Raw genomic sequence first — 26,547 nt, forward strand, 5'->3', positions numbered from 1 at the left:
AGATTAGTTTTTGTATAGGATGAAGTGTTTATTAAACGAAAAAGTACAGAAAAAAATCGATTATTGTTTGAACTTAAGCCACTTCGAAAATCCATAGTGTAATAATAAAAGGTGTGCCATACTGTTTTAAGTTCTTATTTACATTTTTGAGATAATTAGAAATAAAATGAGGCACAATTAAAGCTGTTTAACTGCGAAGTCTGTCTACTATAAATAAATGTCATTGCTACCCATGATTCAACTATAGAATCACGATTGCTACCTGTATCATTAGGCTATTTCCAAATCATCTTTACAAGAGAGTCATAAAATCTAAGCGCTTCTAGGGCCTTCGGTTCCGTTCAATACTTCCAGTATTTTCACGGCGCCCTAGATGTGGTCTTAACAGCTCTTCAGCGAGTTTTCATATATAGGTATATTTATATTTACTTTCTTCTTTCCTTGTGGTTGTGTATCAAAGATGATATATTTACTAAAAATCTTCACCAAGGTTGTGTATATCCGTGGGCATATCAAGTAAAATGTAAAATGCCAATGACCATCTTCCAGTTCGTGGAACTGTGGCTTAATTGGAATAGCTTTGACTGAGCAAATCAACTTCCGGTAAGTATAACTTCAAGTTTCCTCGTAGTTTTATCGACTTTTTTTACAGTTATATCGCTAGTAAATATATAAAAAAAAACAGTTAAGATTACGCTTCTTTGACGCCAATTTTTTCTCATTGTAATTGTTCATTTTTTAACAAAAGCTTGAGCTCCAGAGAAGCGAACCGATTGCCAATAGTTACATTTTTGTTTGAACCTTCAATGATAGAAATGAGACGCATCACTGCCTGGTTTTCTTAGAAGTTGATTTGAATTTGGTAAATTTAGTCCTGAATCTTTACGTAAGCAAATTTAATCGATAAACAGGTATGCTGATTTATCATCTGTAAGCCACTGAATTTTCAAGACGTATTTGGCCGACTTCTTTGCCATGGACATTTTAAATTTAAATGTACAGCTTTCAATGGCAAAAACAGCTTCACATCTCCCAATGACAGAGTACAGCTCAGAAATTTTCGGTTATTGCTTTTGTAACGGTGTAAGATTTCGATAAAAACCGCGTCCTTCTTGCTGTCTTGCAATCTTTAATAACTCATTTCACTTTACAAATTGTTCCTCTTTATTTGTAAAACCTATCTAATAGTTCCAAAAACAATTCGCTTTTCACACAAATTGTAGATATTTAAAAATATTATATACTTATTGTTTCAACGTACAAAGTTCTTACTCTATTTCCTTCGTATTGGTATTATAATTACAAAATCAAAAGCGGTATTTACGTAAATCACGTTTCCACAGTTTATTTTGACTTTCGTTTGTTACTGTCGTGGTGTTTTGAGGATGACTTCGATGAAGATGATTTGCCGGAGGAAGAAGAATGTGAAGATGATTTCTTCGAGGAATGTGAGGAGCTCTTCTCACTTGCACTAACAACGTTGAAGGTTGGATTAATGGCGCTGCTAGACGACCCAGATTTAGAACTACTTGATGACGGTCGCTCCTCTTTGTGAGATCTAGAACTTTTATGGTGATGGTGTCTACTTGAAGATGTTGGCACTTGTACCGATTGTGCAGAAGACGAACTAGGCACCTCTTGCTGTACAATAGCAAACGGGGATGATGAATTCGATGTGGATGATGAACGAGATGATGAAGCCGAAGACTTTGTTTTCGATACCAATGCAATTGGCTCTTCAATTATAACACCGGCTGCTTTGCTAGTTGAAGGTTTATTAAGGCAATTATCGCATTGCCAATTGTGCTCTTGCCCCTCAGATGTTTCTTCGTCGGTAATAGGTGGTTTGTGACACTCCTGGTGGTAAAGCGTTCCGCAACTTGAACATTCGATCAAGCGATTAGTAGCGGTGAAAACCATTTCACCGCAAACGGCGCAATTTAAGTCGCCGAATTCTTTTAGATTAACATCTTCATCACCACCAGTCAGCATTGTGCTACCGACATGTGCACCATCATCTGAGTCCAAGATAGTGTCGGGTGAATCTGATATAGTTTTAGCAGGAGAACCGGTTAAATTAATTACTTCGTCGACATTTGGGTCCTGCTCCATAGTTTGCGGATGCTCCTGAGGTGGTGGTGGAGTTGCAGCGCGACCAGGAAAGTTTGCCTCGAGCTCTATTAAGTTCTTGCTCATATTGTTGGATATCATAAGTTCTGGCCCATAACGTTGTTTTATAGCCTCATCCAACATTAATCTCAACTCGGCAGCCGAGTTTGGATGAGGAGAGTACAGCAATCTTATTGCTTTTCGCAACATCTCCATCTCATTAGTACTTGCAGCCATTGCTTTTCGCGATAACAAATTTTTGGGCGGTAAATTATGTGGAATATTATTTAATACCAAATATTGATTAAATTTGTATTAAAAAATGGAAACAATCTTAATGATGTGTTATCTATGATTGATACAAAGAACAGCTGTTGTGCGACTATAATTCCAGGGTTGCAGTGATTGTCAGGAATAGTTGTAATTTAATACAAGCAGCTAATAAATTGCATTTTATTTCCTTTGCAAAGTGCTACATAAATTCAGAAATTGTTAAAATCTCTTATATTTTAATCAAAAATTAATATTTTCAAAACGCAAGTACATAGCTGTTGGCCATGAGTGACCTTAATTTCTTTTCAATGCACTTGCGTAAACTGCAATAACCGGCAAACTGTAAACGAGGCATGTGTCAAAGCGTTTTTATCATCTTATGTCATTGCAGTTTCTGTGCAAATTGCAATCGGTTTGGTTTATATTAACGCAGCAGCTGACTTTTAGAATAATTAATAAAATTTGCGACTAAACAAAGCGTTTATGATGTAGGAATTTTATACGCTTATCAAGATCTTTTATTGGTTATGATAAGGCAATGACATGTCCATACTGTAATTCGACAAACCATATCGCAGGAAGATATTGAAAACAAATTTCATTTTGCTGACTATTAATAAACAAACATAAACCTCGCCTATTAAGAGACAATAAGTTTGGAATAAACGAATCGATAAACAGCAAGTGCTAATTACAAGATTCAATAAAGCGCATGAGAACTAATGATTCTAGTGTATATCAAATGAATTTCATCATAATACAGTCGTGAAGAAAATTGACTTTTATCAAGAAAACAAAAACGCGATGAGTAAGTTAATCACAATAGCTGTGCTAACTTTGGTTGTTATAGAGTGCTGTTATGGGGAAAATAAGGATCCATTGGTAAGTGCAGATATTTTTTTAGTCATCCGTAAGTGTTTTCATCCATTTTCTATTTTGATCATTTTCTCAACGCCTGCCTTTTTATTCTGAATCATTTATTGTCTACTCTATCTTATTCGCATTACCTCTACAAATGATGCCACCTTCTATAAAGAATTCTGTAACTGCGCAGCCACCTAGATTAAAACATGCTTTCACAGTATACTTATAGATACACTATATTCGTGCAAAATAATGAAAACTATAAATCAGACAAAACAATTTTTAATAATAATAATTTTTAGATCATTTTGATATGCCAAGGCAAAAAAAAGCGACAATAAAATGGGAGTATGTCTTGCTTAGTTGGCTCAATACTCTGATGGCTTCTCTAAATTTATTTTTTTGCTTCAACTGTGCGAAACTATTCAATTTGAATGTTAAATGTTCTGTAGATTAACTCAACTCAAAAAATATTTGTGTAATTCCATTAGACAGTGTTGTTTCCGCCTGCACTTAAATTTTTGCACTGAAATCGTCGCTTGCTTGGATGCAGAAGAAGAGCAGGGAATTCAGCAATTATATAGAAAATAGCAATTTTTCTTTTAGCAATGATATTGGAACAAAAAATACCCCAAAACTTCCAACGATTTTTTCGCCTAATATCATTTCTTAATTTATTTGTCTGTACGGCCTTATTTTATATATATATTGTATATATCTACATATATAATTCGAGGCACGCCATCTCCTACCGGGTAACGGCCGCTGTTAGAAACAATAACCACCCATTCTGCCACGGCGGCTGATTTATTGATTATGTTTGCTGTAACATTTTTTATTGGGTCAATTATTCTATTGGCTCATACCCTTCTTAGAGTAAGAATAAGTCATGTCCTTATGACATATCTATACTTTCTACTAAATTGTCGTAAGATCTGTCAAATTTCTGTTTTGACTGCACCCGGACTTCTCAAGTAGATAATTTGCCGTCTTAAAATTTCAAATCAGATCGCTGCATTTCGCATGCAAGTGTCAAACTACGGAATATCAGCTGATGTTACTGGGCATTTCGATACTAAATTTTTGAATGCTTTCAAGTTTAATTTCAATGAAATTATGAACTATTTATTTTAAGTCATATTTTGGCAACTTCTGTGAAGCAATGGGCTGTCATTTTTACATGTTTGACAACCATTTTTTTTTTTGTGACGCTCACATTGGAAGTTCTTTGGTAATTTTAGTTTTTCAGACTGTGCATTTCCCTTCTTTGCAAAAAATGATCCTCCTACAATCTCGGCGTCTTTTTTCCTCTTCATCGCATAAATTAAACAATCACGAGCTCAAGTACAATGTACCCAGTAGCTAGCTCACTTGACGGTATTTTCAAAATGACGATAGCATAACATGGCAATGCGAACACTTCAAATATTGCCGCAATCAAACTTGACAGTTGTTGTAAAATGAACAATTGAGTGTTAAGATGTTAAGACAGTGATGCAAGAAATTCCTACGACAGATTGGTTTTAACAGTGGTAATTTGTGGTCGCCTGACATAACTATCTGACGATTTATTCCATTTCGTGGTAGGCTTTCAATAACTGTACTGAGAATTTTCAAATTTTTTGAACTTTTTTCTAATCAAATATTTAAAAAAAAGAAATTTAAAATAAAATTGCATATTTGGAACTTTAAAAGAGAATTCAATTTTTTTTTAATTTGATGTAAAAGTAAGTATTCGTAAAATTTACGAGACTTACTTTAAAGTGACTTCTATTTTTAGATTTTTTAGTTCCGCAGTTGAAGACAGTTTCATTAATATGCGAAAACTTATCTCTTTCAAGTAAAAATCTTAAAACCATATTCACTTTCTTTTTTGTTCAATATATTCCTCCTCCGAACATTCATCAATAATTAATATTTTGAAGAATTTTTTTTCGCTCATAATTATAGTACATTAAATCGATTTTTCAAAAAGTATGGAAGTATATGTGCGTTTTCTTTCAAAGTGATGGTTGAAACAATGTTACGGCGGCTACCAACCATGTTTGTAGCTTAGAGACAATGTTTCACGTGTATGCCGTACCTTAGGAAAGTGCTATATAAATGAAAGCTTAAGCTGCAATTAGTGGTGCCGTAACTTAGCCGTAACCGTAACCACCATCAGCTATTCTGAAATATATATATGGGTATCCCTGTAAACGGTTATGGGTGCTGCGACATAGCGCCGCATCCATAAGCGTAGCCGTATGTATCTATTGAATTTTGGTTTTTCCTCTAAGCAGCTGTGAAATACTTTACATTTGTTTTGATATTGTCACGGTAAAACTCACGTTCATTTTTCCACTTCAATTGCTTTATCATTTTGGCCTGCATTGACGTTTCCTTCGCTTTGATAACTGTTTATGAACTGAAAATGCCAAATCTAATCAATGCCAAGACGTAAAGTTGATCAATTCTTATTTTTTGCGTGAATTGACAATTAGCACAAGTAAACAAATATTCCGAAAATTGCAAACACGAGTGAAATTCAGGTATAAATTTCACAAATACAGTAAAAACTGTAAATTTTTTAGATTATAAATTTTTCTAAATTTATGTTGCATTTTCAACTCAAAGCGTTCGTTGCTAAATTTTCCCGTGTTACCTCAAATTGGAACAAATGAGAAAAATTATTGCCCTTAACTGTTCACAATTAAATTTTTCTCTTCTTTTTTATAGAAAATATCTTTAAAGGATTGAATTAAAAAAAATACGTTAATTTAATGTATATAAATCATTTAACCCCCTGAGACCGCTGATATGACCAGGGATACCTTAAGTTAAGTTTTTTAGCGCCATCAATCGAAACACAGCAGACGTTCGTCGGTTAAAAGTTAATGTAGGCTTTGTTTTGTTCATTTATTTATCGGTCTTTTGCTAGGTGCCAATCATTAAAGGTCATTGTTTATGGCGGCCAAGCATTATGGCGGCCGCCGTAGCCGAATGGGTTGGTGCGTTACTACCATACGGCATTCGCAGAGTGAACGTAGGTTCGAATCTCGGTGAAACACCAAAGTTAAGAAAAAGTTTTTTTCTAATAGCGGTCGCCCCTCGGCAGGCAATGGCAAATCTCCGAGTGTATTTGTGCCATGAAAAAGCTCCTCATAAAAAATATCTTCCGTTCGGAGTGGGGTTGAAACTGTAGGCCCCTCCATTTTGTGGAACAAAGCAAGACGCACGCCACAAATAGAAGGAGGAGCTCGGCCAAACACCCAAAAAAGGGGTATACATGCCAATTATATATAATATATGATCATTATAGGTTAAATCATTATTATTCTTATTGTTGGAATTATTTTCATAGGGAAGGTGAAGAGTTTTTTCTTTGGTTTTAGGAATAAGAAGTTATACCTAGCGTCAAAAAGTAGCAATCAAACAGGTGGACTAACAGCCTTAGTGTCTTGAGTGTCAGGCATAGGTATTTACACACAAGAATGATATGATACATCGAGAAGGAAAAATAATTAAGGCTGTTTTGCAAATGTCTGCTCAACCGTTTAATCAGAACGTAACTGGTAGATCGCTAAAAAAGTGATGATTAGTAGATGTCAGTAATGTTCTGATAAAGTTTACCGGACGATAAACTGCCGATTAGCAGTTGCACAAAACAGAAACTAATATAAACATTTTGTTTAGCAATTTTAAATATTATATACAATTTTGTTTTGTCATGGTTTTGTGAGTTTAAAAGCTGCTTGCATGATTTATTTTTTCAGAGGCAATTTGTTGAATCCTAAAAATTTGCAAACGCCGTTTACATGGGCTATTTTTAGTTCATTAAGTTCATATTTTTAGTTCACAAATTCAGGGTTGCTCGACGAAGAAGCGGAATGGTTTAAAATTGGTTGGCTTTGTTGAAAGCCGTTTACACTACTCACTCTGTTTACACAGAATCCACTTTCTGTCAGGTTAAAGTCAACTTCTGTAGAATCAGTGTGGTTATTGTAATATGTGGTATTTTTTAAACATTTTATTAAAATGCTCCTGTGCTTCTCCTTTCGAGAAACCTCATTTCAATAACGGCTTCATATATGAAGAAAATTTGTAGAAACCGACAGGAATTTTTGATTCAAATGAAATATGAATTAAAATTAATAATACCAAAGAAATGGAAACTATTTTTTTAACAGATGATATCAAGAAGAGTACGAAAATTGAAGCAGGCCTTTCAATAATATGCTGGCTGAAACGTTTTTGTACATTTATTTGTAATTTATTTAAATTTAGTCGAAAAACACAAGGTTCTTAATGGTTATTGCCTTAATGCTAATATAAACAATAAATTAACAGAATAACAAAAAAAAAAAAAAAAACACGATCTAAACTAAAATACAACTTGATTAAAAAGAATACGACGATTAGCGAATTAAATGATGTTACAAAGAAATTAATTGATTTATAGATATTGTAAAATCTAACGAAATTTGTGAAATTTTAATATGTTGTTACAACATCAATGGCTATCGCCCATACTAGAATCGTATTATTATTTCAATTATTTAGTTATTTTTTTATTAAAAAACTGAAAGAACCCGGTTTTTAGAACATCAAATTCAAAATCGCTTCATTTTGTCAAATTAAAAGAATTTTGTTTTTTATATTATATAAAATAAAATAAATAAAAAGCCTAAAAAATTTAAATATCGTGTTTAATTTTTTATTGTAAAACAAAAATTCCTGAAAATACCCTAAATTTTCGAACTCTAGACCACCGGGACCCATTAAACTTATTCTTCTTGAGCAAATCTGAAGAACTATCTTTTGAGTGTCTTGTTATAAATCCTTCGTATTGTTTAGCTGACTCTGAATATTGATATTAATCACTTTAATTTTCTATTGTTTGGTTTCACTAATCTGTACTTATTTTATATAGTTTTCATGTACTCATTATAATTAAGGCTTAAAAAATATTTCTAAACTAAAATTGAGAAACTAATCTTGTTGCATATTTACGAACGGTTTAGTAACACCCACATTGTGAAAGCACCTTAATTGTAAAAAGAGGAAAAACAAAAAAATACTCTAAAGATATTAAGATGTGGCAACTATATGAGAATTCACTTTTGGCAGCAAAAAGCGTATTGATTCAAAGATAATCATTTGCTTCGCTTTGTGTTCTTCTTATACCAGACTGTAATTTTCTTTCCTTTTCATGCGTTTTTTTCGTTTTATAGTGACATTTGCTGTTTACCTGTTTCAAAATGGCGATTGATTTTAATGAAATTTTTCTTTGGCAATCATTGAAAATATGGCATCTTTAGAACTTTTTTCATCCCACATAAATACAACAATGCGAAAATTTAATAGTCATTGCCTTTCATTGTAACTGTAATTTGTTATAACTGCGCTTTTCCAAAGGATTGAGACTATTTCAACACCACGTCTGGCAACATTGTTTGTCTGCATGCGTTTTACATTTTTGACAAGACAATTTGCATTTCTTTATTATCTGCTTGGATAGTATTAGTTTTTGTTCTTTGAAGGCTTTGGTGAAAATCTGGAATCAAGTAATATTTTATAACAGTTACCATTTACCGTTGTGGGAAAAAGAGTTTTACATCCTATTTGAAGAAAAATGATTACAGAAAACACGACGAATATGCATGCAAGTTTGGGGTCAAAAAGTGCGATTAAAGCGCTTCAAATGGTCAAGAATCCGCAAGATGACATGGGATGGAAATCAAAGCTTAAGATTCCGCCAAAAGACAACCGGTTTAAGACGAGTGATGTTACCGATACTCGTGGAAATGAATTTGAAGAATTTTGCTTGAAAAGAGAACTGTTAATGGGTATTTTTGAGAAGGGCTGGGAGCGTCCATCGCCGATTCAGGAGGCCGCAATACCAATAGCTTTAAGCGGAAAAGATGTGCTAGCTAGAGCAAAGAACGGTACTGGCAAAACCGGAGCGTACTGCATTCCTGTTTTGGAGCAAATCGATCCAACAAAAGATTATATACAAGCCTTGGTGGTAGTTCCCACAAGGGAGCTCGCTTTGCAAACGTCGCAAATATGCATTGAACTGGCAAAACATCTTGACATACGAGTAATGGTAACAACGGGAGGTACAATTCTAAAAGATGACATACTTCGCATATACCAAAAAGTACAGTTAATTATAGCCACACCTGGGCGTATTTTGGATTTAATGGACAAAAAAGTTGCGGATATGGCGCAATGCAAAATTCTAGTTTTAGATGAAGCCGATAAATTGTTGTCTCTTGATTTCCAAGGCATGCTGGATCATGTTATAATGAGGTTGCCTAAAGATCCACAAATTCTGTTGTTTTCTGCAACATTTCCGTTAAGCGTCAAAAATTTCATGGAGAAGCATTTGCGGGAACCATATGAAATAAATTTAATGGAGGAGCTAACATTAAAAGGCGTAACACAGTATTACGCATTCGTTCAAGAACGCCAAAAAGTTCATTGCTTAAATACACTGTTTTCTAAGCTACAAATAAATCAATCAATAATATTCTGTAATTCCACCCAACGTGTCGAGTTGCTTGCGAAAAAAATAACGGAACTTGGATATTGTTGTTACTATATACATGCTAAGATGGCACAGACTCATAGAAATCGCGTGTTTCACGATTTTCGACAAGGATTGTGTAGAAATCTTGTATGCTCTGATCTTTTCACTCGAGGTATCGATGTCCAGGCCGTCAATGTTGTTATTAACTTCGATTTCCCCCGAATGGCAGAAACGTATTTGCATCGAATCGGCCGTTCTGGACGTTTCGGTCACCTTGGAATCGCAATTAATTTAATAACCTACGAGGATAGATTCGATCTTCATCGGATTGAAAAAGAACTTGGAACCGAAATCAAACCGATACCTAAAGTTATTGATCCAGCTTTGTACGTCGCTAATGCAGCCGCTACTTCAACGGAAACCAACAATGATCTTAATAATTCAGTAAATGAAGAGGGTAACATCAGCAAATGAACTAATAGGAGGAAATATTATTTTAAAACTCAACAAAACTAAATACTGAAATACAAAACAATTATAGAGTTTGTCAAATAAATGAAATGAAATGTAATGAAGTTTGGCGAAAACTGTTTTTTTAAATAAAGAACGTTAGTTCTGCGCAAAAAAACGAAAGCAAAAAATTTGTATTTAACTTCTATGAGGGCTATGTTAGTTAAGTGGTTTTATTCTGGGAATGCTATTTGGAATTTTCTCCCTAGGTCGTTTATTAATGGTCTTACGGCAGGTTAGTGGTGCCGTTTGTTTGTATCAAGCAGCATTGGAAAGGTTTAGGTGAGAGTCGTTAGAAGATATAAAATTTTAAAAGGATTCGATTTCAATTGGTAAGGTCTTTGTTGAGTAGATTAATTTATTTAGGAATAGAAAGTTTTTTTTCTTAAATAATGCTTGCATTTAACATGAATTATTAAAACTTTTCCAGGTGTTCTCAACTAATGAGTGCCAGTTAACAGAGCCCATTTATGGGCACAACTTCGATTTCAGTGCCTTGCATTCCGATATTGGAAAAGTGGCGAATAGTTCCAAAGGTGATGTATTCGAATACAATATCTGTGGCAACTTAAGTCGTCCCTGTGATGGCAAAACCAACGTAGCCGCATGTTTAAGGAAATCAGACAAAGAGCTCGTACTCGGTAAGGAGCCCATGCTCGTATTAATTAGCACTTGGAGCAGAAAACGTATTTATGAATTTCATTATTCGCTTATGCTGCAGGCACACATCACCAATTGAATTACCATCGTGGCAAAATGTACTTTGAATTCAACAATGGCGCCAAGTGCCCTAGTGGAGATGGCGACTTAAAACTGTTTGTGTTCGTTGGCTGTGACTACACTTTGGATTCCGTGCAATCGCAAGTCACGCAATATGTAAGCGTGCATACTTTTGTTTTCGCTAATTTGTAGTTTGAATTTGGCATTCTTTGGTTTGTGTGAACTTTCTTTGTAGGCAGACGATGCTTGCAAATTCTACATAACGCTGGAGACGCCATATGCTTGTTTGCCGGAACCGGATGAAGTTAAGTCGAATATGTGCAGCGTACAAGACCCTGTTAATGGTCATAATTATGATCTGCTTTCGTTAAGTGACTTTAATTATAGGTAAAAATAAATATTTCTTTTATAAACCAGTATTGTATAGAAATTTTTTTCTTCGCAGAACAACTGATCGACATGGAAATGCTTTTGTGATAAACATCTGCAAACCGGTATTGTATGGCGAGAACGCAATGTGTCCGATTGGTAGTGGTGTTTGCTTCATTCAATTAAACTCTACCGACTATAAAAAACGGTTGGTGCAAATACTCATAAATTCATAAATTTTATGATTTTGCTGCAGAGAGGTCTTTATTAAGTGTAATTTATGTTTATTAAATTACTTTTTGACGATTCGTTAGCAATTAAACAGATTCCAATAAGTAGGTTGCTAGACCGCCTATCCTAGCTGGGTGATACTTAAAAAACTACCTACACCTCCAAGCAGGTGTTGCCGTATTACTGGTCTGCGAGTGGTATTTTATTTCTCACCTATCCTGCATATCTATCGAGTGTCCCGCTATGCGCCACCTGAGGACTCGACCGATGTGAGACAGGCAACTCCACACGGTTTTGACGCCCTATGCTCCACAAGGTGTTAAAGGAAAACTTATATATGCTTTATCACAGACTAATGCCGAGCTTATATTTCGGAGTTTCTTATGAGACTTGATCGCGGCATTCCATGTAAAGAGAATTAAAAATAAACTGGGACACTTGTTTGTTCTGACTTCAATCCTTTATAACTTGAGAACGGTTCAACCATTTTTCAAAAGGCAAAAGCCAATATAGGTATAAAGCATTCAATTCAGTATTTTATTTTGAAAAACTTAACAAATTTAAATTATTTGGAAGTTTTCCAGCAAACAAATACAACCCAAACATAAAATGGGGCAGCAATCAAAATATGGAAATAAAGCAAAATTGATGAACTTATATTTTGTGCAGTATCCCTTTGCACTAATTACAGCTGCTCGGAGTCTACTAGATTTTTGGTGACATCTCTTGGAATATTTGCCCATACCTCTTCAATGGCTGATTTTAGGTAACTTTTACCACTGATCTGTCGCTTGCGCATTTATCTTTCAATGTGAGCCCACAAGTGCCCAATGGCATTGGGATCTGTGTTCTGAGCAGGATGGGGCAATACTTGTTTGTGCATTGCAAGGCAACCATTCCCTTACAATCAAATCAGTATGCTTTGGTTCATTGTCGTGGATGAGGGTGCTGGAAAATGTAATTCTTCGACAGTTTTGAGAACGTGCTCCTTCAATATTTCTAGCTAATTTATTTTAGTCAGAGCGCCTTCAATAAAACAAAACGACTTCAGTCAATTTGCCGTCATTGCTCCCCAAATCATAACATGCCCGCCACCATGTTTCATAGTACCAGCCGCATTAGACGGTTTGAACGCTGTACCTTCCCTTCTTCAGGCAAAACCGCGGCCACTCCACCCATATACGCTGAATTTTGACTTGTCAGTGAAAATAACGTTGCTCCAAAATTCAGTTGGATTGCCAACATCTTTTTTTAGCATAGTTCAAGCTTTTGCTCACATTAATCCTTGAAAGATGGGGACTTTTTCTAGGAATGTACGCTTTGTATTCGTTATTGACCAGACAAATTTCTGATAGTTTGTGGGTGTAAGTCCACAATTGACGCATCTTTAAGTGATTTGGCAATATTAACTGCATACATTTCGGGTTCTCGTTTATTAAATGTATAATTCTTCTCTTGGTCACATTTCCGTTAATTTTGGAAACTCTTCCAGTACCACTTTTTCTAAGAAAATAATGCTCTTCATTCTATTTTTTCAATATATGAAATACTGTCGACTTGAGCTTTTTTAAAATTCTGCTATTTGACGCATTCTTTTCCGGGATGGTATTTTACCATCAGCTCTTTTAAAACACTCCATGCTTGCTTATTCTTCTTCACTCTTAAAAACTTGTAACGTCAATGGCAAAATGTGAGAAATAAAACTAACTTTTGCAGTTTAGTTGTGAAGAAATAGCGGAATACGCATAGTTTAATAAAATATGCTAAACAATTAGGGTGCCCCACTTTTTGTTTGACTTTGAGAAACTATGTTATTGCCGTTATTACTTAAATAACTTACCGTTAATCTTATGGTGTAGGAGCAGGTGTGGTGGGGCCCAGAATCCACAAATCATACACTCTCACCAGGGACACCACTATCTTCCAAGCGGAACTATACGCAATAATGGAAGCAGTAAACATCATGCAACGCAGAAACCACAAGAGAGTAAGGATTAAAATACTCTCGGACAGCCAATCAGTCCTAAAAGCTTTAGATAGCTATACATACAACTCAAAAACCCTCTTAGAATGCCACAAGGTACTCAATAATCTGGCATCCAAAAACAATGTATCATTAATTTGGGTACCGGGACATGAGGGATATGACGGCAACGAAAAGGCAGACTTTCAAGCCAAAAAAGGGGCAGATGAAAACTTCATCGGACCTAGTCCTATGTTCGGATTCAACAAAAACAACCTAAAACAAAAAATAAAATACTGGGCCAAAACTCTATTAAATCAGCATTGGAACAATGTAGAGGGTCTTAGACACTCCAAAAAGTTCCTAAGTTTCAACGCTAAAAGAGCCAACATGGCCCTCACGTTAAACAAAAAGAGCATTCGCACTCTCACAGGCGCCCTCACGGGTCACTTCACCTGCAACAAACACTTACATAAATTAGTCATAACTAACACCAGCACCTGCAGATTCTGCTGCGAAAATGAGGAGTCTATGGAACATCTCATTATCGAATGTCCGGGGTTGACGCACAGAAGGAAAAGGTTTTTAAACAAGTTCATGCTTACAGATGAAGACCTTCAATCACTCCCTCAGAAGGAGCTGGTACAATTCATAAGCATACTTAACAGTCAATAGACAGCATAGGGTGCACAATAGATCAATATGGTCGCAGTGCTAAAGGGCTACTCCTTAACCCTTTACAACCATTAACCATTACCGTTAATCTTAAAACCATAATTATGCGTATTGAACAGTTAAAATTGAAAAAAAAAAATCTGAATTATTTCTTTATATGTATAAATTTGAATTTTTTGAATATTGGCATCCCAGTTTCTCTTTGGTTGACTGTAACTGCTACACAGCAACTAGTCAGACTACTTGGTTGACGATAGTTCGTTTGAATTGTGTCTGTGTAAAAGAAGAGAATAATCTCTCTTCCAAATTATATGACCCAACGTATGGTATTGTATTGAATAATTGTATACAGATCTATGGCGTCTTCAAAAGGCAAATGATTTTTATTAGAAGTTTTTTGTTTCACCTCAATGGTAGCCGCGTAGAAATCCGCTCGCCCACAGCAATGGCCGCTCGACTACTAGTTTTATATCCTAAAAGTTTGCTATAGACTGAAGCTTACAGAAACCTCATGCGTTATTGTAGACTGTAAGGTCATTTTGTTGTTTTAGCAGCATACAAATTCCCCATCTACGGTGAATGCTGCTGGAGTGACAGTCTTTGGCCGGATATGAACCCGGCTTGTTTTGGTAACTTAGAACCGACTGTTGTGGGAATGACTGCGAGGTCATCTGCTCATGTTCGGTTTATGGTCGATCGACTCATATGAGTCGATGCACTTGCTTTGCGAAAGCGATGCCATCTCGATCTGAAAGAGGAAACATCTTCGTTCAGTGTGGACAAAGGAGGGCATCTATGCTTTTTGAACAAATTACTGTGAAAAAAGAGAGGTTGTTGGATCTACCGATTGATACCGTTCCCACGAAAGTTAATTCTATGTTACCGGAACGACTCGGTTTTTTATCCGGATGTTACTCCAGCAGCATTCCCCGTACATGTAAACATTATAATAAGAAATTCTATGAATATTTTCTTAAAAAATATATGCTTTCGGACTTCCAAGTGCAAAAAAAAACATTCCTACAACAGTCGTACAAAAATAGAATTCCACAAGTAAGCATTTTTACACATTCTTGTTCCGGCATGTGAAGGCACCCCACACGACACTAACCACCTTTTCAGATGCCCGTTAAAATCCATTCATCTAACACCCCTCTCCTTCTGGACCCAACCTGTCGAAACAGCATGTTTCGTGGACCTACCTTTAGATGAGCCTGACGAAAACGACTGATGATATACTCTATTGATGATACACTGCTACTACAACAATAACAACTACAACAAATACAACTACAACAAATACAACTACAACAACAACGCATTCTTGTTGTTGTCGCTTGGGATATGTTGCTTAAGTGACTTGCCTTGGCTAGATTTAAATACCGGTCGTTGCGGTAATGTAGCAACGTAAAAGAAAATGGCGGTTGCACAGCTTGTTTTCGAGCACCGTCTCTTTTGACTTACAGTTTTATGACGCAAATGGTTTTTTATGAGAAGCTTTTTCATGGCAGAAATGCGTCTGGCATCGCATTTGAAAGGGAAGGATTTGCACTAAACATCTGGTTGGTGCATACGAACTCTTTCTCTAGCAGCGTCAATTTTGTACATCTCACATAGCTATGGTGCGGCGCACTGGACATGGCTAGTTTGCTGGGGCGGCAGCCCTTGGTAGGAAAAAACTCGAGTCATTCCCGCAACGTAGAACCGGCTGCCATGCGAATGACAAAACACAGTTACAACTACTGGGCCGGATAGTATACAGACAAACACTAAACGACATTCATTGGGAGACACTTACCACCTTCCTAAATTCCCAAACTCTGAATGCCGACATCGGAGTTCAACTGTCACCTATTGCAGACGAAGAGCTTCAGCTGCCTCGCTTAACCTGCGTAATCTTGGCACAATTACGTTCTGGATTCTGTATCTGGTTAAACTCGTACTTCTCAACAATCGACCCCGACATACCCAATATATGTCCAGCATGTGAAGGCACACCGCACGACACGAAACCTACTCTCCAAACACACCCCTCTTCCTCTGGACCCAACCTGTCGAAACAGCACGTTTTCTGGGTCTACCACTACATGAGTTAGATGACGACGACCGGTGACTACATCGCACTGACACACCTCCAAGCAGGTCTTTGCCTCTTTTGATCCGGGAGTGGTATTTTATTTCCCACTTACCCTGCACATCTGCCGAGCGTTCTCTTATCCGTCACATCAGGACGCGACTGATGGGAGATGGGAGGGAGAGAGTTTGACGCCATACGCTCCACAAGGAGTTAAATGAAAACATATATATGTATATACGACGACAACAATCACATGGACGACTTTGTGCTTCTTCAATTTTTTTCGGAATCATATTGCGAAATAGATATTTTGAAATAGATTTTTGCTGAAAGGGTATTGCTGTATAATTTTTCCTAAATTTTTGGGGAATGCTTCTTAAATGTTAGTTCCTTATGGTTGTCTAAGCTCGAATAATTCGGCAATATAGACCCATAACACAGGAAAGGAGCAACCTCGTTTTAAAACTTAAAACAAGACTATTTTTGACCTCTTAAAATTTTGCGGAATTTAAGAGTTTACGGTTTTGAAATTAATATACTTTTTAAAAAATATTTACGCATATAATTTTAGGTTTTTCAATTATGGCAGCGTTCAACCAAATCCTATAATAGAAAATGGGCAGCTAATCATGCGCCTTCCATCGACCACATCCTGCAACGGAAAGGATAATTACACATCAATCATACATTTTATATGTGATAAGGAAAAGAAAGTAAGATCTTTAGTGCGAAATGTTGTTTCATAAGAATCCTTTGCTTATGCTTTTAATGCGTTTATCTTAGAGTGCTCAGCTGTCACTGGTTGGAGTTAATGAGTGCGTGTATGAATTCTCGTTTATAACTCCATTGGCCTGCAATACCTACCCACCTTGTACCACTATAACACATGGCAGCGAAGTGTAAGTATTGCGTGCCCTTATTAAAATGGATTTTATCTTACTTAAGCATATATACAAATCTACACCTGTGCTCAACATAAAAGCAGCGTGACATAATGCAAAGCTGTTATTATTTATTTAATTTTTATGAAATTTTATTTTTATATTTAATTTTTATGAAATGTTATTTTTATATTTTTTTTATTAAATTTTTTGAAATTTTTTTTATAAAATTTTTTTTTTAACTTTTTTTATTTAATTAAATTTTTTTATAATATACACCTAATTCCCTTTTTCCACTATAGATACATTTCCGAAAAATTCGTGGAATAAAAAAATCGTCAAAACAATATTAAAAAATTCTTTTTAGAGTTCACTTAAGAATTTATTTCGTCTTACACATTTTAAGGGGTTAGGGGTAGTCAGAGACCCGAAAAAATGATGATTTTCAATTGCTTTATTTCTGACTTTAGCAAAATTTCAAAAAAAAAAAAAATTGTAAAAGTTATTGCTGTTTGTGTGGATCCCGTTTCACCAGAAGTCTCTTGCGATAATCATCACAAGTCCTTGGAGATTCATATACAATCAGTCGGACAAGAAAAATTAGTTTTGTTAATAGGTAATCTTGTGCCTGATCGAAGCTTTTTTTTAAAATTAACAATATGGCGACCTCGGGAAATATTTTTCAGATTATCAAGAAAAAAACCGACAATTATTTGTTTGAAAAAATCGAAATTTTTGAAAAAAATCCCTCTATCAGGCACGAGTGTTCTATGTTCTTCAAAAGCAGTATACATTTTATTGGAATCTACCAAGCGGTTTTTAAGTTACAGTGATCACCAGTTTAAAAAATCATAGTTTTGAGAAAATTGCGTTTAAAGCTTTGCTATCGAGCGCCCTTTGTTAATTGTTGAATAACGCGAAAAGTATTTATTGGATTCAATTAAAATTTTCACACAATAATTTTAAGATATTGTACTTTAAGAAAAAGAAAATTTTTTGAAAATTCCGACTACCCTTAACCCCGTAATTCATTAAATATATTATAAGAAATAAATTATTAAACGACGAGAGCAAAATCTACCGAGTCTTCGAAACTTTTCCTCAGACTAATTTAAGCGCTTCCTACCTACTTCGAAAAATCTCACTCTATTTGCTCTATTAAATGCAAGGAAAATTCATAAAATATTGAAAATCGTGTTAAAATAAAACAATTTGTGTAAAAAAAGAAATTTTGTTTTTCTAATAAAAACAAAAAATGCCGAGTACGCAGTTTTATAGTTAATTGAATTTTGGAAAAAAGGGAAATTTTGAGGTATCTCATAAATCGTGTTGATATTTTACAAATTGTTTTTACTTGCGGTCTTGTGCTTTATTATCTATTTTCTTCATAAAAAAATTTAAAGCATTTGTTACATGGAAGAAAATGCGTGACATCTTCAGTAAAAAAAATATATTTTATTGTGGAAAGTTTCAAATGTTGATGAAAAATTGTTAAATTTTTAAAAATCGTGCGCAAAGTATGACACTTTCTGTTGTAATATGAGCTACTATATATTGCAGTACAATGGATTTAATTGTGTATGAGTGCTGCACTTGCTAGTCTGTCTCGACAAAAGACAAAAAAAAAATGAGCTATACTAAAAAAAATTTAAACAAATTATCTAAAAAATAAAATGATAACCAAACTTTCCCATACATCGCGTTGCTATTATGGTGCACACAGGTGTACATACACAAAAATGCAAATACTCTTTATATTACATTAAAATTATGCCCTTGTATGTTGCACATAGGTTGGATATGCGACCACTGCAGGGTAAATCGTACACTTTGTCGTTGGATGCAAAAAACTATACGTTCGGCATCTGTTCGAATGCGGGTCTGCCATGCCTGGTAAATGATGGTAAGTGCGTGAAATTTATTTTCGTAACATACAAATATTCGCATGTACATTCTTAAATGTGTAATGTACATATTACCTATGCCCTATAGACATATGTATGTATGTACATACAAAGAGTTACATAAGAGTATGGCTAATAATTAGTCGGGGGTTTTTCTCATTTATTTTTATAATTTATTTATTTATTTTTTATTTAATATTTATTATTTACTTTTTATTTAATATACATATATTATTTTTATATATTATATTTTTTATTTAATATGTTTTTTTGTTTAATTTAATTTTATTATTATTATTTTATTTAAACTGAGGCTAAAGCATTTCAGACAAAGTTATTTTCAATTCAGCGAGGCAGTTGTGAATATAACGACCACATTTATTAATTTTTTTATTTATTTGTTTAAGAATATGTTTACAGTAATCTTGCAGACTAGACACATATATTTTTACTTATACTTATTTCAAGTCTTGAAGTACAAAATCCTTACAGACTAACATTAATCTAAATGTAGATCAATCTTAAAATTAGGACAAATATAAAATACCTGAACTAAGGTGAAATACTAGTGATGTAGCGCAGACAAAAACATACGTAAATATTTAGCTAAAGTCGGTGTTGATTGTGTGAAATCAAAATCTATAGCATTGAAGACTAAATTTGGTTCAGTACGAGTTCTTGATATGGGAGCGTTGACACCATAACCACTTCTAGAAAAAGCTATTTTAAAGAACTCTGAATGGCGAAGACTTCTAAAAGGAATATTAAAAGAGAATGACAGTCAATAGAGCCAGTTATGATGTTAATGACAAATTAGCACGCTAAAATGGATCTTCTGTCCTCAAGTGAAAGAAGGCTAATTGGTTGACAATGAAAATAGTAAGAAGGTAGTGGTAGTGAAAAATTTAGTGAGCGGAGAGCGAATTTCAGAAAAATTTTTGACCTCTCTGGTCATAGCTATTATGTATATGTCAACTTCGAATCAAATACAACACCAAGGCCCTTCATTTGGTTCACACATTGTAAGACAGGGCTAGCGATACTAACGGGTGATTTTTTAGCTGTTATCTTTTTAAACAGTTGGTTTAAACAGCTGACGCACGTTTCGTGTTTTGTTTCACTGTCAAACATCTTCAGTTTGGTCTATAATTTAACCATGAATCGTCTTACAAACGAACAACGCTTGCAAATCATTGAATTTTATTATAAAAATGCGTGTTCTGTTAAGAAAGTTTATCGCGCGCTTCTTCCATTTTATGGTCAGTTTAATCGACCCACTGAAGCGGCTATTCGAGCGGCTATACGATTGTGACTAAATTTAGAACCAAATTTACATTATTGGACATCAAACCACCAACACGCTTACGTAGAGTGCGAACTGAAGAAAATATCGCAGCTGTATCGGCCAGTGTTAATGATGACCATCAATTATCGATTCGTCGCCGTTCGCAGCAATTGGGCCTCTGTTACTCAACAACGTGGAATATTTTGAGAAAGGATTTAGGTGTGAAGCCTTTCAAAATACAGCTGGTGCAAGAATTGAAGCCGAATGACCTACCGGAACGCAGAACTTTTGGTGAATGGGCTCTTGGAAAGTTGGCTGAAGATCCACTTTTTTATCGATTGTGTTCAGCGACGAAGCTCATTTTTGGATCAATGGGTACGTAAATAAGCAGAATTGTCGATATTGGAGTGAAGATCAACCAGAAGAATTGCAAGAACCACCAATATATCCAGAAAAGGTTACAGTTTGGTGCGGTTTATGGGCTGGAGGTATCATTGGACCGTACTTCTTCAAAGATGCTGCGAATCGTAACGTAAACTGGCTACTGTGAAATGATATTCAACTTTTTTTTTGCCCAAAATGCAAGAGCTTGACTTGCATGACATGCGGTTTCAGCAAGACGGTGCCACATGCCACACAGCACGCGTAACAATGGACTTGTTGAAAGGCGAGTTCGGTGAACTTTTAATTTCACGTTCGGGACCTGTCAATTGGCCACCCAGATCGTGCGATATAACGCCTTTAGATTATTTTTTGTGGGGCTATGCTTGCTTCAATTAACGCATTGGAAGATAACATTAAAGCATTTATATACGAGATGCCGGCCGCAACATTGGACTAAGCGGATGGACCATTTGAAGTGCAATCGCGGTCAACATTTAAAAAAATAAATAAATAAATAATTGGCGCGTACACTTCTGGTAGGTGTTTGGCCGAGCTCCTCCTCCTATTTGTGGTGTGCGTCTTGATGTTGTTCCACAAATGGAGGGACATACAGTTTCAAGCCGACTCCGAACGGCAGATATTTTTATGAGAAGCTTTTTCATGGCAGAAATACACTCGGAGGTTTGCCATTGCCTGCAGAGGGGCGACCGCTATTAGACATTTTTTTCTTAATTTTGGTGTTTTCTCCGAGATTCGAACCGACGCTCTCTCTGTGAATTCCGAATGGTAGTCACGCATCAACCCATTCGGTGAAGCATGTTGAATGAAAACAAAAAGAGGTAGATGTCCCTGAGACTTATTTAAAAAAGTAAAGAAATATTAATCTCTGAAAATAGTCAGATTTGTAATCGTTGAGCGATAGATGACGAACCCATTTTGGCTTGGAGAAACGATTGTGGTGGCTAATTTATTTGTCTACAGAGGTTCTTAGAAACTACTAAATTAGTTAAATATTGTAAATAAATTAAACTTAAAGTTAAATATATTAAATTTTAATACTAGGGAATAAGTGTTGCATAGGCGGATGCATCTAAATATCGGATCTTTATATGCATAATTAGAGTTATGTACAGCGACCATACAAATTCTAACCTAACTAAACTCACATACATACAAATAAGCATTTCCATGAAAATGACAGTCACAGTTAAAAAAATTAGAACGCTTGAACATTTTTTTAGGACTCGAGTAGAGCTTCGAAATTGTATTATGTAGAAGTAGTCACAGTGAATACACTGTAATTTCTATATTAGGGGGTCCCGGTGGTCTAGAGCTCGAAAATTTGGGGTATCTTAAGGAATTTTTTTCCAAACAAAAAAAAAAAAAAACGATATTTAAATTTTTTAGGCTTTTTATTTTTTACCTTCTTTTACATAACAAATTTTTTTAAAACTAATTTTTTTTAAAACAAATTATTTTTACAACAAATTTTTTTTACAACAAAATTTTTCTACAACAAATTTTTTTTAGAACAAAATTTTTTTTACAACGAAATTTTTTCACAACAAAATAATTTGTTTTTTATTTTAATAATTTAAAAACTGGCGCTGAAGTTGACCCTCCCGAAAAATTGGACCAGGACGGTGTTGTCAATTTTTGGCTCTTCTATTTATATGAAACACAAAAACCAAAAAAATTATTGATCAGTATGACTGTAGCTATGTCTCGCTACTAGAATAAAAATATTAAAAAAAGTTTGACAAAATGGCGCGGTTTTGAATTTGACACTCTAAAAATCGATTTTTTTCAGTTTTTTAATAAAAAAATACGAAATAATTGAAATAATAATATGATTCGAGCACAGGCGATAGCCATTGATGTTGTGAACAACATATTTAAATTTCAGACGATTCGGTTGAATAGTTTTTTGACAACACCAGGCCGAAAAATGTCGTTTCGAGATAAATGAGTTTAAAGTTTGAGGTTCAGGAGCGCGCGGACCTAGTTAATGGGAATTTCCGCATGAACAATTGACAGAATATTCTTAAGATACTATACTTTCGAGATATCGAAAAAATAAAAAAATCGATTTTTTGAAATTTCTAGACCGCTAAATCAAATAACGTTGGAAAAGTTGCATACAAGTATAAACAATACTGCTTCAATTCGGCTTATCAAAAATTGGCAAATCTTTTCAAGTTGGCCAAATCTGATATTTGAGTATTATTAGCGCAAATAAATTGGTCAGACGACTTTATAAGCTTAAGTTTCATATGACTTCATATGTCTTAGAAGGCGCCATATGTCCATACCTGTATGGCGAAAAGAGGTTACAAAAAAAAATATAGTCACCATTTGCCTTGAAACGATTAGGCCATGCAGCTCTTGCAGAACGCACGGTTTCCATAGATATTGGCGTCGCTGATCGAACCAAAGATTGTTTGAGACTCTCCAAATCTCTGTGAAGTCTTCGACAGGTTATGTTCTCTAATTTTGACCACAAACTGTAGTCCAACGGCTTCAGATCTGGACTTCCAGAGGGCCAATCTTCTGCGGCTATGAAGACAGGAATATCGTTTTTTAGCCACTGTTGGGTGGTTTTCGCCTTATGAGCTGGGGCGGAATCTTCCTGGAAGATCCAACGCTCTCCATTGAAGAGAGAACTGTTCAACTGCTTCACCACGTCTTCTAAGACATTCTCCTGGTACCTTTGCCCGGTGTTAACCCCTTTTTTGCAGAAATGAAGAGATGTAATGCCTTTACAAGACACTCCCCACCAAACCATTACGAAGGCTGGATGGTGGCCACGCTGAATCATTGGAACAACATTTTTTGGGTCTTTAGAAGTTTTAGCATAGATTTTGTCATTTTGCTTATTAAAAACTTCCTTAATACTGAAAATTTTATCATCTGTGAAAAGAACATTTTCATGGCCGTTCACCACGTGCCACCGAAGAAGATTGGTTGAGTATAATTTTCATCAAACGCGCTGACAAAAGATGATCAGTTGAGCGACGGAAGGTTTTCATGTGGAGATCATCTCTAATTAGTCTTGACATGGGTCTGGTCCATACATTAATTTCACTGGAAATGATTATCTGCTTTCTAAGGGGATTTTTGCGAATTATCTCCCGAACGGCTTCTGTGGCAGCACTGGTTCGAATCACGGGAGGACGACCACCTCTTTTTTTGTCGAGCGATTTCAAATTGAGCAGCGTTAAACGTGCAATATACGAAAGCATAGGATCAGAAAAACTCAATGAACGTAAGGCAAATTTTAGAAATACCTTCTGCACGCACTCGTGTCTCTTCTGGAACTGGTGGAAACGGCGCCGGAAAGTGCATCATACGCCAGATGCGAGCGCAAACAAAGGGGTATAAAGTAGTTTTATGGTGTACGGATCGGTAAATTCAGTGCTATTACGTCGTACAAAACCGAGTATAGCGTATGCCTTTGAAACGACAAAATTAATATGATTGTTGAATGAAAATTTAATATCAAAAATAACGCCAATATCCTTAAAGAGATTTCAAGATTCCTCCAGAAAAGCTGCACTGGGTTTTTTTAGGAAGGATTGTCTTTATTGAATATTTTTCGTCCGAAAATGTCAAATTTCTCTACTCATAGGCCCTCGAAATGTGCTGTTTCAGCATCTATGGAGATGCGGTTATGCCATTTAAAGTAAGGGTTCTGCTACAAAATATTACATAATAAAATTAGTCCAATTTGTTTTGTCGCACTGAATATTGAATATGTGCAATTTTTTCATACATAATGTTATGAAAAATTCTTCAACTGTTTATGTTTTCTTAAGGGGTTAGGGGTAGTCAGAAGCCCGAAAAATGATGATTTTCAATAAAATTTTTTGCTAATCAATTGCTTTATTTTACAAAAATAAAAACATAGCATTAATATTTCATGCATATTTCGACTTGACTTTAGCAAAATTTCAAAAAAAAAAAATTAATAATTTGTGTGGAGCCCGTTTCTCCAGAAGTCCCTTGCTGTGATCATCACAAGTCCTTCGAGATTCATCTAAAATCAATCGGACAAGTGAAATTAGTTTTATTGATAGATAATCTTGTGCTTGATCGAAGCTTTTTTTTTTCAAAATTAACAATACAGCGGCCTCGGGAAATATTTTTCAGATCTTCGAGAAAATAATCGACAATTAATTGTTTAAAAAAATCGAAATTTAAAAAACAAAATCCTTCGATCAGGCACGAGCCCTTTATGTTTTTCAAAAGCAGTATAAATTTTATTGAAATCCACCAAGCGGTTTTTAAGTTACAGTGATCAACAGTTCAGAAAACATAGTTTTGAGAAAAACGCTTTTAAAGTTTTGCTATCGATTTATGTAGAGCCCGAGCGCCCTTTGTTAATTGTTGAATAACTCGAAAAGTATTTATCGGATTCACTTCAAATTTTCAAACAATATTTTTGAGATGTTATACTTTATGAAAATTGTAAAACAAATCAAACTTTTTTTGTAAATTATACCCTTAAAATAACTATTCCTTTTTTACTTTTAAATAATTTTATTATATTCAGAATAATATAATATAATCCTGGCCAAATTGTCAAACAACGTACTTCATGTCAATGGACAGATGTATACAATAAAGGGAAGAAAAACAAAAAAAAACAGATTAATATTTTTCAATGCAAGCGATGTAGTGTCAATAATAGGCACCAATCCCATATGTTTAGTCCGACACTGTATGCGATAGTTGTATGGCTTCCTTTGAAAATTGGGTTGGTGCGAGACTACCATTCGACAGTGCTCTGGTTAGAAACTCGCTATGGGCACGAAACATTGAAATGATAGAATACATGTTTTTTTCTAATATCGGTTGCCCGTCGACAGGCAGTGCAAACCTCCAAGTGTATTTTTGCCTTAAAAGATCTCCTCATAAAAAACCATTGGCCGTTCGGAGGCGGCTTGAAACTGTAGGTCCCTCAAGAGACATACCACAAATAGGAGGAGCTCGGCCAAACAACTAAAAAAGGATGTAAACGTTAATTATATACTAATATAGTTCCCCCAAGGTGGTGCAAAATTAGTCATCCATTTTTTTTTTAATAATTTTTTAACTAATTTTTTAATAATTAATTTTAACTCAATTAAAAAAATGAGTTTAATTGATGGAAATCTTTATTTTGACGTTGACCGCTGCTGTCTAGTTCATAAGTGTCAAATGTGATTCGCGTGCGTCGCCATTTGCAAAAATTATAAATCTTCCGATTTTGCGGCACATTGTAGGTACTACTTCTTCCACGAAATTCTTAACGTAATTCCTTTTCCTATCTTTCAAAAGTTCTCCAGTAAACCATCACCTTCGCTATCAGAATGATCCATAATGATTTCACAAATGCCGTCATCATTTGAACCTTTTAAATCACTTGATGTATCCATCAGCTATGCCACTAAAGCGTTTAAAACTGCGTAGGTTCCTTCCATTTCAATTGACTTTTAAGTTTTGATTATTTTCAATTTCTGTTTATTACTTTATTTTTTGTTGTACAGCCAGCTCTCAGTTGCCTTTGACACTGGACAAGATTTTGCCTGCAAAAATACTTCTTACTAAATGTTGTAACTTCTGATACAAGAGAGTCACAGCTACTCTCTGATTTCCGCTCCAGATAATGGAACGCTTTTCGAACAAAATCTGATTACTTCTGACTGTTTCTCACTATTTACTGTAGATAACTACAATAATATAACTAAATAATATACATAAATATTAAGTCAGCTTCAATTTTATCACCTGATATATTATTAATCCA

At 35.1% G+C, this 26,547-nt stretch overlaps 3 protein-coding genes across 3 annotated transcripts in view; 2 read left to right on the forward strand and 1 right to left on the reverse strand.

The window, feature by feature from the left end:
• Positions 1 to 3: 3 nt before the first annotated feature.
• On the reverse strand, positions 4 to 2,679 carry LOC128855226 (integrator complex subunit 12). Its single transcript, XM_054089946.1, has one exon. It carries the CDS (start codon positions 2,344 to 2,346, stop codon positions 1,345 to 1,347), a length of 1,002 nt encoding a protein of 333 aa, XP_053945921.1. The 5' UTR covers positions 2,347 to 2,679; the 3' UTR covers positions 4 to 1,344.
• The window catches only part of LOC128871971 (cation-independent mannose-6-phosphate receptor), a 188,819-nt gene continuing 164,951 nt past the window's right edge, over positions 2,680 to 26,547 (forward strand). The window contains exons 1-8 of the mRNA XM_054114192.1: positions 2,680 to 3,264; positions 10,701 to 10,911; positions 10,992 to 11,146; positions 11,226 to 11,377; positions 11,436 to 11,567; positions 16,877 to 17,018; positions 17,089 to 17,204; positions 18,980 to 19,089. Of these exons, the coding sequence (XP_053970167.1) occupies positions 3,187 to 3,264; positions 10,701 to 10,911; positions 10,992 to 11,146; positions 11,226 to 11,377; positions 11,436 to 11,567; positions 16,877 to 17,018; positions 17,089 to 17,204; positions 18,980 to 19,089 (1,096 nt within the window). The 5' untranslated portion in view covers positions 2,680 to 3,186. The remainder of the gene's footprint in view (positions 3,265 to 10,700; positions 10,912 to 10,991; positions 11,147 to 11,225; positions 11,378 to 11,435; positions 11,568 to 16,876; positions 17,019 to 17,088; positions 17,205 to 18,979; positions 19,090 to 26,547) is intronic.
• Positions 8,653 to 10,331, forward strand: LOC128855224 (ATP-dependent RNA helicase me31b). Its single transcript, XM_054089944.1, has one exon. The coding sequence runs from the start codon at positions 8,861 to 8,863 to the stop codon at positions 10,232 to 10,234; it is 1,374 nt and encodes a 457-aa protein (XP_053945919.1). The 5' UTR covers positions 8,653 to 8,860; the 3' UTR covers positions 10,235 to 10,331.

Source organism: Anastrepha ludens, chromosome 2 (assembly GCF_028408465.1).
Source record: "Anastrepha ludens isolate Willacy chromosome 2, idAnaLude1.1, whole genome shotgun sequence".
Classification (NCBI taxonomy): Eukaryota; Metazoa; Arthropoda; class Insecta; order Diptera; family Tephritidae; genus Anastrepha; species Anastrepha ludens.

Coding starts and splice junctions, on each gene's coding strand:
- LOC128855226 (XM_054089946.1), bottom strand. CDS start 2,346: ATGGCTGCAAGTACTAATGAGATGGAGATGTTGCGAAAAGCAATAAGA.
- LOC128855224 (XM_054089944.1), top strand. CDS start 8,861: ATGATTACAGAAAACACGACGAATATGCATGCAAGTTTGGGGTCAAAA.